Source organism: Ursus maritimus, unplaced genomic scaffold (genome assembly GCF_017311325.1).
Source record: "Ursus maritimus isolate PB19 unplaced genomic scaffold, ASM1731132v1 scaffold_12, whole genome shotgun sequence".
NCBI classification, from domain to species: domain Eukaryota; kingdom Metazoa; phylum Chordata; class Mammalia; order Carnivora; family Ursidae; genus Ursus; species Ursus maritimus.
The window spans coordinates 33653478-33671546 of NW_024423564.1; the positions used below are offsets into that span (position 1 = coordinate 33653478).

An 18069-nucleotide genomic window follows, 5' to 3' on the forward strand; every position below is an offset into this window, starting at 1 on the left:
GAAACACTTCTCAACTTGGGAAGTGTTGCAAATTCTAAAAGATAAATAATGAAGGTCAAAAATGTAAATAAGTCATTAAAATGTCTTCAATCGGTTGTATCAAGATATTCATGAAATAATATATGTTAAAGCACTTTGCAATCTGTAAAGCTTTGTAAAAGTAAAATTAATTACTTATCAAAAGAAATCATGAGACTACAGATTAAATGACTAACTAGTACATTTATAGCAAAATTTTTTATGGTTTAAGAATAACTACAGCAGTACCCCTGTTGATTTACAATATCGTTGGAAACCTGAAACTTCGAGCAAATTCCTAAACTGCTTTTCATGTAATTAAAGCAGATTGACACTTCTTAGAATTTATAGGAATCACAACTGTATAAAATATCCTGTGATAAGTTTTGTAGGTAAAAGTTTTCCATTTAAATAAAGATTGTATATTTCATACATATTAGATAATAGTAGCCTGCATATTTCAAAGGTTATTTTATTAACTTGGTTTTGTTTATAAATCATTATCTTCATTACAGGGTTATCCAGGAGAAGATAGCACAGTACTAGGACCACCTGGGCCTCGAGGTGAACCAGTAGGTCTTTTCCTAAAATTATTTTGATGTTTCAAGATAAAAGGCAATGAAGATAATAGATTGACAGCACTGATCACATCTTTTCAAAGAGTATTATTTTGTTAGTTTCATAACATGATTTTATAGGCATGCAGTATTTGTAGCTGTATAATGTAAATGCAAAATCTATTTACATCCAGGTCAAGATCCTTAGCATAACATATAGTTTAATACAGTCACTCTCCAAATCTAACTTTCAGCATTAAATGTACTATAACAACTTTTTGCAGAGATTATCAAAAAACTATATACCCTAGATATTTTAGGGCAGATATTTTTTTTTTTTTTAAAGATTTTATTTATTTATTTGACAGAGACAGCCAGCGAGAGAGGGAACACAAGCAGGGGGAGTGGGAGAGGAAGAAGCAGGCTCCCAGCGGAGGAGCCTGATGTGGGGCTCGATCCCAGAACGCCGGGATCACGCCCTGAGCCGAAGGCAGACGCCCAACCGCTGTGCCACCCAGGCGCCCCTAGGGCAGATATTTTTTTAATCATCAAATTCAGATTTATTTCTAAGTGTTAAAAATATCTGATCTGTATACTTTTTTATAGTAATTTACATACAGTTACCAAATGATTTTAAAACTTACCTAACCAGTTATTAGAACAAATACTCTTTAAAGATCACTGATCTATAATCTTCTAATTCAGCATTTTAAGAGCTAACTATAAACGCTATTTTGAAAAGTAGCTATTATAGTTTTGATTATCTGAAAAACCACCTCTATATTCATGTATGACTAAAACAATCTTAAAGGACGTATGTAAATTAAATAGGTAGAATAAAAATATTCAGTTCATAGAAATAAATATAATTGGTTAAATTTTCTATCTTCCACGTATCACATAAGATAAAAAAAATCCTAAAGCAGAAGGATCACATTATGTAGTCATTTGTGATATTTTGATCTGGCTGTTTGGAGATGATTGAAAGTTATATTTTGTTTTAGAAATAGGAAAGATTTTAGGATTATTCTGATTAAATCAAGCCATCTCATAGAGAGGCCTACTTATCTATAAGAATATATAAGTTTTTTTATCAAATATGTTCTAGTCTCTTTAAAGCCCTCAGGGGGAAAATATGGAAATAATACAAAAAGTTAAAGCAAATGGAAAAATATTGGCAAATCGTCTGTAATAGTGCATGTCTTCCCCAGATTCAGGTATGCCAGGGTCAAAGAATTCACTGAAATATAATAAATATATTAAAAGTCTAACATAAAATGTGTCATTTTATCTAGTAGGCATAAGACAGGTGTGAGACTTAAACCAAGAATATTCTAAATCATTAAGCAAAGTCAGAGATTAATGTCTCTACATTATGTCAAATACACTTATTCACATAGGAAAATTTATCAATTAGTGGTCTATTATCAATTTTATGTTTTTGCCAAACATTTCAATTTGAGTTTCTTTTCAGACAGTAGGTCCTCATATGCAAAAATTGCTTTTTCAAATGTATTTTAGACTAATAATTTGAACAGCTTATCATATCAAAGATTTTATATTAGGAATGTTTGGAAAAAGTTAAAAGTGTAAGTTTATTAGTTTAGCTACTACCTTAAGGATTAAAATAAATAAACATAATTTTTATTAGGTTAATTTATATCTTAAAAATTAAAAAGTTCAGGGTTGCCTGGGTGGTCTGTTGGTTAAGTGTCTGACTCTTGATTTTGACTCAGGCTATGATCTCAGGGTCATGAGATCGACCCCCACATCAGGCTCCCTGCTCAGTGAGGAGTCTGCTTCTCTTCCTCTCCCTCTCCCTTTGCCCCTCCCCACCCACCTGCTCATGCATTCTCTCTCTCTGTCTAAAAATAAATAAATAAATATTTTTTAAAAATTAAAAAGTTCACAGATTAAGGAATAAACAACAGAACTTCTGATGAAGAATGGTAAAGTAAGATTACCTATTAGATTTTTTTTAAAGATTTTATTTATTGAGAGAGAGCAGGGGGAAGGGCAGCAGGTGAGGGAGAGAGAATCTCAAGCAGTCTCTGTGCTGAGCGCACAGACACCCCACACGGGTCTCGATCTCACTACCCTGTGATCGTGACCTGAGCTGAAACCGAGTCAGACACTCAAGCAACTGAGCCACCTAGGTGCCCCAGTTATTAAATACTTTTAAAAAGATCATTAAACAGGGGCGCCTGGGTGGCTTAGTCGTTAAGCGTCTGCCTTCAGCTCAGGGCGTGATCCCGGAGTCCTGGGATCGAGCCCCACATCAGGCTCCTCCACTGGGAGCCTGCTTCTTCCTCTCCCGTTCCCCCTGCTTGTGTTCCCTCTCTCTCTGGCTGTCTCTCTCTCTCTGTCAAATAAATAAATAAAATCTTTAAAAAAAAAAAAAAAAAGATCATTAAACAGTGTCTCCCAAAGCAGCTCCCACCCTGCCACACCCAGCAGGTATCCTTGGCCAGGAACTGCATTCTCCAAAGTAGCTCTTGTCCCAACACACCAAACAAGTGGCTTTAACCTGAACCAGCACCCTTTCAGAGTGGCTCCTACCAGGGACAGGGGCAAGGCCCACCCATCAGTATGCCTGTAACAGTCATGGCCTGACCTCACAACCAGCCACACAAGGGGCTGCCCCACCCACCAGTGTGCCCACAGCAATGTGGCCAGTCATTGCAGCCATCTGGGTCAGGGGTCAGCCCTCTTACCAGCATGCCAGAAAAATTTGTGGCCAAGCCACAACAGGGCACAGATAGCCTACATGGGGCACCCCTGAGTACCTGGTTCTGATAACCTGGGGGGGAATGTGCTTCTCAGGCCTAAGGGACATGTTATACATGAGATCACTCCGTCAAGACCATGAGACATAGCTGATCTACCTAATACATAAAAACAAACACAGTAAGTCAGGCCTAACAAGGAGACAGAAAAGTATGTTCCAAACAAAATAACAAGACAAATTAGAAAAAGAACCAAATGAAACAGAGATAAGCAATCTGCCTGATAAAGAGTTCAACGTAGTGGTCATAAAGTTGCTTACCGAACTTGACAGAATAGATGAACAGTGAGAACTTCAACAAAGACATTAGAAAAAATAAAAAAGAGCCAATCAGAACAGAACACAGTAACTGAAATGAAAAAAATACAGTAGATGGAACAATGGCAGGTTAAAGGGTACAGACAGATCAGCAATCTGGAAAACAAGGTAGTAGAAGTCATCCAAACTGAATAGCAAGAAGAAGAAAGGTTAAAAAAAAAAAAAGAGGTTAGTTTAAGGGACCTCTGGGAAAATATCAGGCATACAATATCAACACAAGTCTTATAAAATAGACTTTACAAAAAGAGTGTAACAAGACAAAAGGAAGAAATAATAGATGAAAACTTCCCTAAGCTGGGGAAAGAAACAAACATCCAGCTGCAGGATGCACAGAGAGTTCCAAAAAAGATGAACCCAAAGAGGTCCACACCAACAGAAAATAATTAAGATGTCAAAAATTAAATATAAAGAGAGAATCTTAAAACAGCAAGAGTGAAGCTAGTGATTACATACATGGTAAACATAGGATCATCAGCTCATTTTTCAACAGAAACTTTGCAGGCCACAAAGGAGTGGACTGATATACTCAAAGCACTGAAAGAAAAAACCTATGGCCAAGAATACACTCCCTGGCAAGATTATCATTCAGAATTAAAGAGATAAGGAGTTTCCCAGACAAATGAGTTAAAGAAATTCATCACCACTAAACTGGACTTATGAGAAATGTTAAAGGGACTTCTTTAAGTGGAAAAGAAAACACCATAACTAGAGATTAAAAAGTTATCAAAGAAAAAGTCTCACTAGTAAAAGCAAACATATAGTAAAGAGAGTGGATCAACCATTTCTAAAGCTGGTAGGAAGGTTAAAAGACAAAAGTAGTAAAAACAGGGCACCTGGGTGGCACAGTCAGTTAAGTGGCTGACTCTTGATTTTGGCTCAGGTCATGATCTGAAGGTTGTGAGATCAAGCCCTGTGTTCGGCTCCATGTTAGATGTGGAGCTTGCTTAAGAGTCTCTCTCCCCCCCATCTCCCTCTGCCCCTCCCCTAAAAAATATAGTAAAAACAACTATATCTACAATAATTAGCTAAGAGATACATGAAATAAAAATATGTAAATTATGACAACAAATACACAAAATGTGGGGAGAGGAGAATAAAATGTAGGACTTAGAATGTGCTTGAACTTAAGTGACTATCAACTTAAAATAGACTGCTGTGTACATTGGGTATTAAATATGAAACCCATGGAAACTGCAAACTAAAAACCTATGACAGATTCACAAAAAGAGAGAGAGAGAGAGAAAAGAATCCAACATACCACTAAAGAAAATCATCAAATCACTAGGGACGAGAGCAAGAGAAGAACAGAAAAGAACTACAAATACAACCAGAAAACAATTAACAAAATGGCAATAAGTACATGCCTTTCAATGATTACTTTAAATGTAAGTGGACTAAATGCTCCAATCAAAAGACATAGGGTGACTGAGTGGATAAGAAAAGCAAGACCCGGGGCGCATGGGTGGCTCAGTCGTTAAGCGTCTGCCTTCGGCTCAGGGCGTGATCCCAAGGTCATGGAATGGAGCCCTGCATCAGGCTCCCTGCTACGCTGGGAGCCTGCTTCTTCCTCTGCCACTCCCCCTGCTTGTGTTCCCTCTCTGGCTGGCTGTCTCTCTCTGTCAAATAAATAAATAAAATCTTCATAAAAAAAAAAAAAAAAGAAAAGAAATGCAAGAACCATCTATGTGCTGCCTACATGAGACTCACTTCATACCTAAAGACACACATGGATTGAAAGTGAAAGGATGGAAAAGAAAATATTCCATTCAAATGGAAATGATAAAGACCTGGGTAGCATACTCATATCAGATCAAATAGACTTTAAAACAAAGACTGTAACAAGACATAAGGAAGGGCATTACATAATGATAAAAAGATCAATTCAACTAGAGGATATAACAATTGTAAATATCTGTGCAACCAACTTAGGAGCATCTAAATTTATAAAGCAAATATTAACAGACATAAAGGGAGAAATCAACAGTAATACAATAATAGCAGGGCACTTTAACACTCCACTTACATCTATGGATGGATCATCCAGAAAGAAAATCAATAAGGAAACAGTAGCCTTAAACAACACATTAGACCAGAGGGACCTAATGGATATATACAGAATATTCCATTCAAAAACAGCAGAATGCTCATTCTTCTTAAGTGCACATGGAACATTCCCTAGGTTAGATCACAAGCAAGTCTTAATAAATTTAAGAAGGCCGAAATCATGTCAAGCATCTTTTCTGATCACAATGGTATAAAACTAGAAATAAATACCAAGAAAAAAAAAAACTAGAAAAAAGCAAGCACATGGAAGCTAAACAACATGCTACTAACCAAACAAGGCGTCAGTGAAGAAGTAAAGAGGAAATCAAAAAAATACCCAAAGACAAATGAAAATAAAAACAGTATCCCACAATCTACTACAGTTATATGCCAATAAATTGGACAACCTAGAAGAAATGGATAAATTCCTAAACATGTATAATCTTCCAAGACTGAATCAGGAAGGAACAGAAATTTGAACAGGCTGATTACTGGTAATAAAAATGAATCAGTAATCAAAAAACTCCCAATCAACCAAAGTCTGGGACCAGATGGCTTCACAGGTGAATTCTACCAAACATTTAAAAAACATTAATACCTATACTTCTCAAACTACCCCCCCAAAAAAAAAATTAGAAGAAAGAATGCTTTCAAATTCATTCTATGAGGCTACCATTATCCTGATACCAAAACCAGATAAAGGCAGTACAAAAAAGAAAGAAAGAAAGAAAGAAAGAAAGAAAGAAAGAAAGAAAGAAAGAAAGAAAGAAAGAAAAGAAAGAAAGAAGAAAGAAAGAAAGAAAAGTACAGGCCAATATCATAGATGAACATAGAACATAGATGCAAGAACATAAATGCAAAAATCCTCAACAAAATATTAACAAACAGAATTCAACAGTACATTAAAAGGATTATATACCATAGTCATGTAAGATTTATTCCAGGGATACAAGGATGGTTCAGTATTTCAAATCAATCAACTTGATACACACATTAACAAAATGAAGGATAGGGTGCCTGGGTGGCTCAATCAGTTAAGCATCTGCCTTCAGCTCAGGTTATGATCCCAGAGTCCTAGGATCAAGCCTGACATTGGGCTCCCTGCTCTTCCCTCTGCCTCTGCTGCTCCCGCTCCTTGGGCCCTCTCTCTCAATCTCTGTCAAGTAAATAAAGAAAATCTTTAAAAAAAAAAATGAAGGATAAAAATCATATGATGCTATCAATAGATGCAGAAAAAGCATTTGACAAAATTCAACATACACTTATGATGAAAACTCTCAATAAATACCTCAATGTAAGAAAGCCCATATATGACAAACCCACAACTAACATATGCTCAGTGGTGAAAGCTGAAAGCTTTTCCTCTAAGATCAGGAACAATAAAAAGATGCCTACTCTCACCACTTTGATTCAACATTGTACTAGAAATCTTAGCCATAACAATCAGAGGAGAAAAAGAAAGAAAAGCATCCAATTGGTAAGACAGAAGTAAAACTGTCAAAATTTGCAGATGACATTCTACTATACATGGAAAATAAAGATTTTGCCAAAAAGCTATTACAACTACTAGATTAACTGAGTAAAGTTTCAGGATACAAAATTAATATGCAGAAATCTGTTGCATTTCTATACAATAATAACAAACTATCAGAAAGAGAAATTAAGAAAACAATCCCATTTACAATTGAATGAAAATAAGAAAATCTCTAGAAATAGGTTTAACCAAGAAGGTGAAAGACCCATATTCTGAAAACTATAAGACATTGATGAAAAAACTGAAGATGACAAAAATAAATGGAAAGACGTACCATGTTTGTTGGTTGGAAGAATTAGTATTGTTAAGATGTTCATACTATCCAAAGCAGCCTATAGATTCAATACAATTCCTAGCAAAATTCCAATAGGGTTTTTCACAGAACTAGAACAAAGATCCTGAAACTTTTATGGAATGACAAGACCCTAAATAGCCAAAACAATCTTGAGAAAAAACAAAGCTTCAGGTATCATGCTGCCTGATTCAAACTATAGTACAAAGCTATGGTTATCAAAACAGTATGGTACTGGCACAAAAATAGATGCGTAGATTAATGGAAAAGAATAGAGAGCCCAGAAATAAACACACAATTCTATGACAAAAGAGGCAAGAATATACAATGGGGAAAGGATAGTCTTTTCAATAAATAATGTTGGGGAAACTGGACAGCTACATGCAAAAGAATGAAACTGGACCACATTTTTCCACTACATGCAAAATAAACTCAAAATGAATTAAAGGCCTAAATGTAAGACCAGAAATGATAAAACTTCCAAAAGAAAACAGGTGTAAACACTTACACATCAGTCTTAGCAATATTTTTTTGGATCTGTCTCCTCAAAGACAACAAAAGCAAAAATAAACAATTGGGATTACATCAAAGTAAAAAACTTTTTCACAGTAAAGGAAACCATCAAAAAAAAAAAAAAAACAAAAAGGCAACCTTCTAAATGGGAGAAGATATTTGCAAATGACATATTCAATAAGGGATTAATATCCAAAATATATAAAGAACTCATACAACTCAACACAAATAAAACAATCTGATTTTTAAAAAATGGGTAGAGGACCTGAATAGGTATTCTTCCAAAGAAGACATATAGAAGGCAAATTGACACATGAAAAGGTGCTCAACAACACTAATCAGGGAAATACAAATCAAAATCACAATGAGATTTCATCTCACAGCTGTCAGAATGACTAGTAACAACAACAACGACAAAAACAAAAACAAGAAATAACAAACGTTGGCAAGGATGTGGGAAAAAAGTGTTGGTGGGAATGTAAATTGGTGTAGCCACTATTTAAAACAGTATGGAGATTCCTCAAAAAATTTAAAATAGAAATACTGTATGACCCAGCTATTCAACATATGGGTATTTATCTGAAGAAAATGAAAAACTTAATTTGAAAAGTTACATGTACCTATATGTTCATTGCAGCATTGCTTACAATAGCCAGGATATGGAAACAACCTAAGTGTTCACTGATAGATGAATGGATAAAAAAGATGTAGGGTGTGTATACTACACACACACACCTACACACAATGTGATAGTACTCAGCCATAAAAATGAGTGAAATCTTGCCATTTGTGACAACATAGGTGCACCTAGAGGACATTATGCTAAGTGAAATAAGTTAGAGAAAGAAAATACTGTATGATTTTACTTATATGTGGAGTCTAAGAAACAAAACAAACAAATCAGAAACAGACTCATAGGGGTGCCTGGGTGGTGCAGTTGTTAAGCGTCTGCCTTCAGCTCAGGGCGTGATCCCAGCGTTACGGGATCGAGCCCCACATCAGGCTCCTCCGCTATGAGCCTGCTTCTTCCTCTCCCACTCCCCCTGCTTGTGTTGCCTCTCTCGCTGGCTGTCTCTCTCTCTGTCAAATAAGTAAATAAAATCTTTTAAAAAAAAAGAAACAGACTCATAAATCACAGAACAAACTGTCCAGAGAGGACAGTGTAGGGAGCTGGATAAAAAAGGTGAAGCAGATTAAGAGTTACAAATTTCCAGTTATAAAATAAATAAATCACGGGGATGTAAAGTATGGCATAGTGAGTACAGTCAACAATATTATAATAACTACATATGGTGACAGATGGTAACCAGACTTATTCTGGTGATCATTTCATAATGTGTATAAATGCCAAATCACTGTGTTGTATGCCTGAAACTAATATAATATTGTATGTCAACTGTACTTCAAAAAATAAATAAATAAAAAGATTATTAAATATAATCTTCTAATTAATGAATGATTCAGATTAAATCTTTTTCTATCATTTTAACATTAAGTAAAAAGCAAGTTATTTTGCCAACATGCCTAACATACTTTATCCATCTGAAAATTCATATTGTTTAAGCGGACTTCATTTCTTCAATATTTTTCCTTGCAGAATCATTATGAGATTCTCTTTAAATAATTCCATGCTTATGATGTTCTTGGTATTATTGAAATTCAATCTTTTGAAATTATTTAGTGGAAACAAGCAAATTATTATACATTTGGTTTCATATTTTTGGAAAAAAATATTCCACGGTAACTGTATTATCTACATTCACAAATACTTAGGTACAGCTGTGAAATTGATTATCTTTGCGCGTGGTCTCTGTAGGGTCCTATCGGGGAACAAGGAGAGAGAGGAGAGCCTGGCGCAGAGGGCTATAAGGTAAATACAGCAAATTTCACCCCTTGCTTCTACATTGAATTAGTGTTCTCTGTGATTTTGCTCAGTTTCAAATGAAAATAAGCATCACTGTGTTATTAGTAATATCTTATGGTTTTGATCCTAGAACAAGCCTAGCTGTTTGTATTTTCTGTTCCTTCTTTCTATAATCATCTTCGTCTTCCATTGCTGCTTTTTTCTCATCATTCAGATCTCAGCTGAAATGTTGCTTCCTGAAAGACCTTTTCTATCTGCCCTTTCTATCCATCACTTTATATCATATTTCATGCTATCTATATATCTCTTTTTTTATACATTTGTGTTTTTTGTTTATTGTCTGTTTTTCCCTACCAAAAAGTAAGATCCATGAAAATAAGTCTCTTGTCTGGCTTCTTCGTCATTACATCCCCAGCTTCTAGAACATATGTTCCTGGTGTATAGTAGGAATTCAATAGATAGTTGTCAGTTGGGTGGATGAATGTCCTATTCTCAAGCCTTCTGTCAATTCTTGTCGTTGTCCATTCTTAGAAGGATTTTATGAGACCAACTTCATCAGCCAAAATTATATTAGACTAAGTGTAGCATTTATTCTGGGTCATTTTTTATTAGCACATTTGTGTTTAGGATGTTCTGTATTCTTGCCTCATCTCTCTTCTCTTCCTGTTTACACTGTCAGTAGCTAAACAAAATGGACATCTGCTAATTCTCTTCCTATAGTTTCTATGTCATTCCTTTGCTCACAACATTCTGTGCCTACTCACAGTATTATCTTTATTTACATAAATCCTATCTATCCTTTATAATCTAGTTCGAACTCCTTTTTTCCCAACTCACCCTAACAGGAATCCTTTCCTGTTCTGTAGTCCTATAATATTTATTATTTACAGAAATATATATTATTATATATTATAAATATATATTATAAATATGTAATATTTATTATATATTATAAATATATTTATATATTTATATATTATAAATATATAATATTTATTATTTACAGAAATCATTCAACAGAAATATTTAACCATCTTCTGTTGCTGATATTTTTGCTAATTATTTTTAATGTGCAGATATCTTACCTCTCCAATTTGAATATGACTTCCCTCTTTCTTCTACAATGTTTTGTTCTGAGCTTTGTATGTAATAGTATATAATAGTATAATATAATATGTATATAAACATAATTCATTTTTAATAATAAATTGATGGGTTATTTGATCCAATATGCCCCTCTCATTTAAAATTTCAGTAATCATATATATAAGATTTCATATAAATAAGATTTAAATAGCCAGATAAATAAATAATATAAAATAATATAAAATATTTATAAAATAAATAAATAAATCATATAAATAAGATTTAAATAGCCAGATTGAATGAACAAGCTGGCAGGTAGATAATTATCATTAGTAAATTGATTTTCTCAAGCCTGGAATCTGAAAAATCAACTTTCAGTTCCTAAAATTCTCTTTGAACCAAATGTTGAAGGTAGTTCTAAATGCTTGTGAAATTGTTGTACATTTCTTCTATTTTTAGAGAAACATTTTTAGAACATCATATATAGTTTCAAATTTATGTAATATTTGTATCTATAAGTGTTTCTTAATCCAAGGAATCCTGTGTATTTACTTGAAAATAGATTTTCGTTGAGTTGAGAAGCCAACCCACTGCTTTCAGAATAATTTGAGAAGCATCTTAAACTTCCTTAGTTTTTGCTGTGCATAACTTCACACGTTCTCAGGAAAATCTGGTTCTTGCAATATCTTCTTTTGGCCTCTACTAACTACAAAACATTTGGTAGCTAAACCAGCAAATGTACTGCCAAACAAACAGGTAATTATTCTTTCGGAAGAAGAAAAGAATCTCTTCACCTGGCTTGCAGAAGAAAAACCCTGCTTGCCTTATTCTGGATAGTTACGCCTTACTCAGAAATACTTCATCAGAGAACTTCTTCCTAGGCCCACTGTGGAGTCTGTTTCTCCTTCCTCATTCCACAGATACTCCTAGTGAAGTTTCCAGTTGTGGCTATTTCATGAATTACTTTGATCGACATCTTCCTTTCTGTCTTATTCTATCCTATGTCCTCAGGTGTTAGAGGTCATTTTATCATCTGTTGCTGGTTTTATTCTAAACAAGCCATCTCGAGCCACACAGCCACAATAATTGTATTACTTAGACATCTGAAAGCCATGAAATATCCGCACTTGTCCCCTACCAGGTTTTCCCAAGCACAAGTTTCATTCATGCAGGGGAACCATGCTTTATTTAGAGTTAGATTATTCTGTTGTAGTCTCGGGTGAAGTTTTCAAGTGTTCGCTTTTCTATAATTTAAAATGTATATACTATCCTTTCACTCTAGTAAAATGATGGCTAGCATTATCACCAGGCCTTCCTTTTTATTGGGCTAAAATACACATAATATAAAATTTCCTATTTTAACCATTTTATTTTTTTAAAGATTTTATTTATTTGAGAGAGAGAGCACACGAGCAGGGGAGAGGGGCAATGGGAGAGGGAGAAGCAGACCCCCTGCTGAACATGGAGCCCACCGGCAACGTGGAGCTTGATCCCAGGGCCCTGAGATCATGACCTGAGCCGAAGGCAGATGCTTAACCGACTGAGCCACCCAGACAGCCCCATTTTAACCATTTTAAAGTGTACAATTCAGAGATTTTAATATATTCTCAATATTGTACAACCATCACACACTACATAGTTTTAGAACATTTTCATCACCCCAAAAAGGAAGCACCATACTGATTAAGCAGTCGCTCTATATTTCTCCCAGCCTTTGGCAACCATTACTCTATTTTATGTCTCTATTGATTTATCTATTCTGGATATTTCATATAAATGGAATCATACAGCTTTTTGTGTCTGGCTTCATTTCATTTAACATAATGTTTTCAAAATTCGTCAGTGTTGTAGAATGTATTACTACTTCATTCCTTTTTATGGCTGAATAATCAACCTTTTTAAAAACATTTTTATATTCACAAATATTCTTAAAATTGTGGTGAACTCATGATTATCCTATTGGATAAAAAAAAATGGAATGGGGGTACCTGGATAGCTCAGTCAGGTAAGTGTGCCACTCCTGGTTTCACCTCAGGTCATGATCTCAGGGTCCTGAGATCGAGCCCCACTTTGGGCTGTGCACACAGCAGGGAGTCTGCTTGAAGATTCTCTCCCTTTGCCCCTCTCCCCACTCATGTGCAGATGTACCCTCTCTCTTTCCCTCTCTCTCTGAAATAAATAAATAAATCTTTTAAAAAATGGAATGGATAATGCAGATTTTGTTTCCATTTGGATATGAACAATTAGAAATTTAAAAAATTTTTTTCACCATCCTTTGTTCTTTTTTCCTTTTGAAGAAACTGAGAATTATAAAAGTCATGTGTTTTGCTCATTGTCATCAATAAATACTCATTAGGCATCATTATACATGACAGATCTTACGTGTCATACATAATAAAATCTCTAGTCACTCATTGTATATTTGAATGTCTGCCATGGACCAGGAGCAGAACTAGGTGCTGTGAATTTAATACTGAGCACCCCAGGCACAGTCCCTACCTCTGAGGACATCACATGTAGAAGACATACAGAAAGAACATTTAATCAGTATAAAAACAGATATAGTAAATTATAGCTGTCATCCAGAAAGCTATACATTCCATAGGTCAAGATAAATTAATTTGAGGCTTGAGAAAGCCAGAGTACTTAGTGGGAATAAGCATATTATACTGTCAACATCTGCTTTTTAAAGCTATGGGCAGAAACATACACATACCCAAGATTAAATCAGACTAAACTTGTGTGAGATGAAGTCCTAGAAATACATTGAATAAATTATGTTCTAGCTCAAACTCCATTTCACTTTGGTTTGGCAAGGTCCATAGCATCTTTGCACACAATAAAATAACAATATTTAAATTCTCAGTTGGCCGTTACTCCTTAGCATCAGACATGCATATCCAAATTGCTACTGGATATCATCACAGGCACCTCTACCTCAGTATGTCTTATACAACAGTTTCCTCATCCTCCCCAAATTCGATACTCTTCTTTCTATGTCCCCAATTCAGTGAATGCTACCATCAGACCTTAAGATGTTCAAGCCAATAAACAAATCATCCCTCTCTCTCTCTTTCTCTTTCTGTCTCGGTCTGTGCCTCTGTCAATATATTGCTGTCTCCATGTGTCTGTTTCTCTCTGTGTGGGTCTGTTGCTCTCCCTGTGTTTCTTTCTGTCTCTTTGCCTCTCTCATCCTTTCCCTCCTCTCACTCCATTCTCTCTCCTCTGATCTCTCATATTCACTTGGCCACTTCTTTTGACCTCAGGTAGCTCTGGGATCTAGCCACTTTGCCCTACTTTAGTTTAGGTTTCATCATTTTCATCTGAATTACTTTAATAACTTCCTAACTAGACTCCCTATCCCCGGTCATAGCCCTCTCAAATCCACTCTCCTCTTAACATTTTCGGTCAGATGAATCTCCATTTATTCCCCCATGCTATCTCCTCTGGCAGAATGCCTTCGTTTTACTTCGCTGCCTGGAACACTCATCCTTCAAGATTCAGCTTAGCATCACTTCCCTTATAAAGTCCTTGACCATCTAGCTCCCCTTGGCCAGTTAGCTCATCCCACCACTAATATCATTAGGCAAAGTCAGTCATTTCCCATAACCTTGCCTACATGACTGATAATAATATTTACTATAGCATATTTATTTTTAACACTGCAGAAAAATGGCCTTTGTCAATTTTTATTGTAATAGAAAGAACCAGAGGAATTATAGTGAAACTCCTAGAAAACATGTTTGTTTTTAGTGAGATTTATATCCAGACTCCACAAAAGCAAGAGAAGCAATCAGCTATTCTGTGATCATTCTAAAACGGTTCCTGTAACTTACAGACAAAAACGGTAGCAAAATCACAATTGGCCATTCATGGTTTTGAGTATTATAGTTTGCTCATATTCTCGGTCTCACTGCACTCTGTAACTCCAGCTTTTCACAATCACTTCTCTCCTGAGTTCTGCTTAATAAATGACCTGTAATCATCATATTTACTTGTACCAAACTTCCTCTTGACTGACCTGATTCTGTTATTTCTGACTCTGTTCATGTTTTGCTGGCAGGGCCATGTGTGGTATATGTATTCTCTTTAGTTAAGGCCATGTTCTATAGAAAGCTTTCAACTATCCTTTCTCTCTTGCCACTGTTCATTCTCTTAAACAGGATTCCTTTTTTTTTTTCTTCAAATGAGGAAGTTGGATCTTAAAACCATAAACATTTACCTCAAAGAATACAAACAAAGAAGGCTTCAACTGATCTTTCTGTGAGATAAATATCGTTAGCCTATGTAGGCAATCCTTACTTCTCCTAGTCCAGAAAAAGGAGATGAGTCTATGGCATTCTTTCTGTAATACACAGAGAGTAGGAAGAAAGAAATCTGAAGCAAAGAGGACAGTAGGGAAGGGGATAAAAGAGATTACATGCAAAATTCTTCGTGCATACTCTGACATGCCCTTGGGTTGTTGCTAGTTTCTATTTACACACTTGAAAAGGGAAATGTGGTAGGTCAGCATTCCTTCTTAGGAAGACTAGGGCAATGACAGATTGCTGGATATCAAAGTCACTTGACGTGCCTTGGCATTATACACAGTAACAACTCCCAGTTTTCACCTCCATAAATCTATACAAATGGTATGAACTTAGTTTGTAAAAATGGAGACCATAATTCACTTCCACGGTGGGAATAGGTCGAAGAAAGAAATTTGTTCTCAAACTCTCTATTCCTATGGTTATTTAATATACTAGTTTCCTGGCCAAAATTACTATAAACTGGGTGGTTTAAAACAATAGAAATTTATTCTTTCACAGTTCCAGATACAAGGAATCTGAAATTGAGGTGTTAGCAGACCATACTCCCTCCCACAGGCTCTAGAGGAAAATCCTTCCTTTCCTCTTCTGGCTTCCGGTGGCTGACAGTGCTCCTTGTAGCTACATCACTCCAGTGTCTGCCTCTGTCTTCACATGGGCCTCTCCTTTGCTGTTTGTGTGTCTCGCTCTCTTATAAGGGTACTTGTCATAAACAATTCAGGATAATATCTTTTTAAATTAATGGTATCTGCAAAGACCCTTTTTCCAAACAAGATCATATTCACAGGTTCTGGGGATTAAGACATAGACATCTTTTGGTGGGCCACCATTCACCCCACTACATTAACCTATGTGCAAAACAAAACAAAACTTTACACTCTTTCTCAGTTATCATAATACAGTGGACATTATGTTCTACAACATTTCTGAGAGAGAATCATAATTTCTGATATTTAAATTGAATTTTTAACATTTTGCTACCATATTAACTGATACTACCCTATTCTCTAAGTTACATGTCTCTATTTACTCTAATAATATAATTTTTTTCTATTCCTAGGGTCATGTGGGTTTACCAGGACCAAGAGGTGCTACTGGACAACAAGGTCCCCCAGTATGTTCTGAAAACACTCTTTGTAACTCCGGCCTTGAAAAAAATTAATGTTTATATATCTTATTTGGTCTCTGCTTCATACGTGATTTCTTTTTGGTTTCCTATTAAAGGGTGAGCCAGGTGACCAGGGTGAACGAGGACTAACAGGAGAGAGAGGATCTGAAGTAAGTTGAAATTATTTAAGACAATTTGAAACCTATTGTTGGTTTGAGAAGGCAGGGACATAGGAACTACTGTTCATTGTAATTTAAATGATCATTCACCCTTCCAGAGCAAGGATCACTGTAGGCCTATAATCAGAGTGTTTGTCAGTAATTGTGCTAAAACATGATTACTGATTATTTCATGTGTTTTGACTGCCATCCCACTTTCCCTTTACCAGCACTCTTCTCTGGCTTTGTGAAAATTGCCTAAAAAATTGTCCAAAATGAATGGTCTCTCCTAGGGATTTAAAGCAAAAATATCAATAAGCCTTAAAACCAGCACTGAAAAGTGAAAATCTGTCAGTCAAACCTATTTAGTTGTAGTAAGGATAAGGGTAGAAATAGTTTGACTATGTGACACAGACTCACAATTGGTTTAAAAGATTTTTTTTCCATAAGTCAAGCCAATTATTTGTTGTCAAATAAACTACAAATGTATTAGCGATTGAATTCAGACATCTCTTTCCCTGTGCACTGATGGATGTTGCCTCAACCTTATGGAAGGTTGTTGCCTTATAACTTGCTTTGTAATTTGTACCATCAGTTCATTGCTACCTTGCTTTTCATAGCATTCTGATTTCACATGCTATTGATTTTGAATTAAATCCGTAAGAAAATGTACTATATTTTGATAATAAATTAGATGAGAATGGATAAAAAGTAATCAATTTGAGACCACATTTCTCCTAATTTGTTAAGTCTTCACCCATATGTTGTCTTTCCTACTTACGGGAATAAGTAGTAAAATTGGGTGGAATCTGATATTACATAGGTGCTCACTCACCTAAAGCTATTTTGAATAGTCTTGATATCTACCTACCTACCCAGTCAGGCTCCCTAATAAATAAAAAATAAAAATATCCCATTGAAGGCAAACCTCAGCAAGAAAAAATGCAGAGAGAGAAGGTAATTGTCCCATTTACTTACAATTTTTAATACCCAAACCGGAAAAAGTAGTGGGCAAAGCTATGAACCTAGAACACTACTACTGCTTTCATTTGATTTCCTTATATTTGCATTAAGTGCCTAAGGATGCGAAAGCTCTCCCAAGGTTTGATCCTAAAATTTCTAGTCTCTTGCAATTAGTACTTTCATATTCTCAGTATTTTCTTTTTTGACATATGTCAGGAAGAAGAAATTTTTAAAGTATTTATTAGTATCTATTAAAATTATGCCAATGAAATTCAAATATTCTTACTAGACAACTTCATTTCCAGCTGGCACGGTCAACTCTTCCTGGGTGTTAGAGCGGAAAGATGCTGAGAAGCCATGATTTCAATCTGTATTACCCAAGGGAATTCGTTCTATCCTGCTTTAGGCAATGCTGGCATACACTTCAAGGTTACATTAAAAACTCTTAGAATTTAAAGTAGTCATAACTGCTACAAGAATAATCATTGACCATGTATTATTCACTAGGGACACCTTCCATGGC

General features: G+C 35.4%; 1 protein-coding gene across 1 annotated transcript in view; it reads left to right on the forward strand.

The window, feature by feature from the left end:
• The window catches only part of COL24A1 (collagen type XXIV alpha 1 chain), a 341448-nt gene that overhangs the window by 252524 nt on the left and 70855 nt on the right, over positions 1–18069 (forward strand). The window contains exons 41-44 of the mRNA XM_008690817.1: positions 534–590; positions 9877–9930; positions 16378–16431; positions 16542–16595. Of these exons, the coding sequence (XP_008689039.1) occupies positions 534–590; positions 9877–9930; positions 16378–16431; positions 16542–16595 (219 nt within the window). The remainder of the gene's footprint in view (positions 1–533; positions 591–9876; positions 9931–16377; positions 16432–16541; positions 16596–18069) is intronic.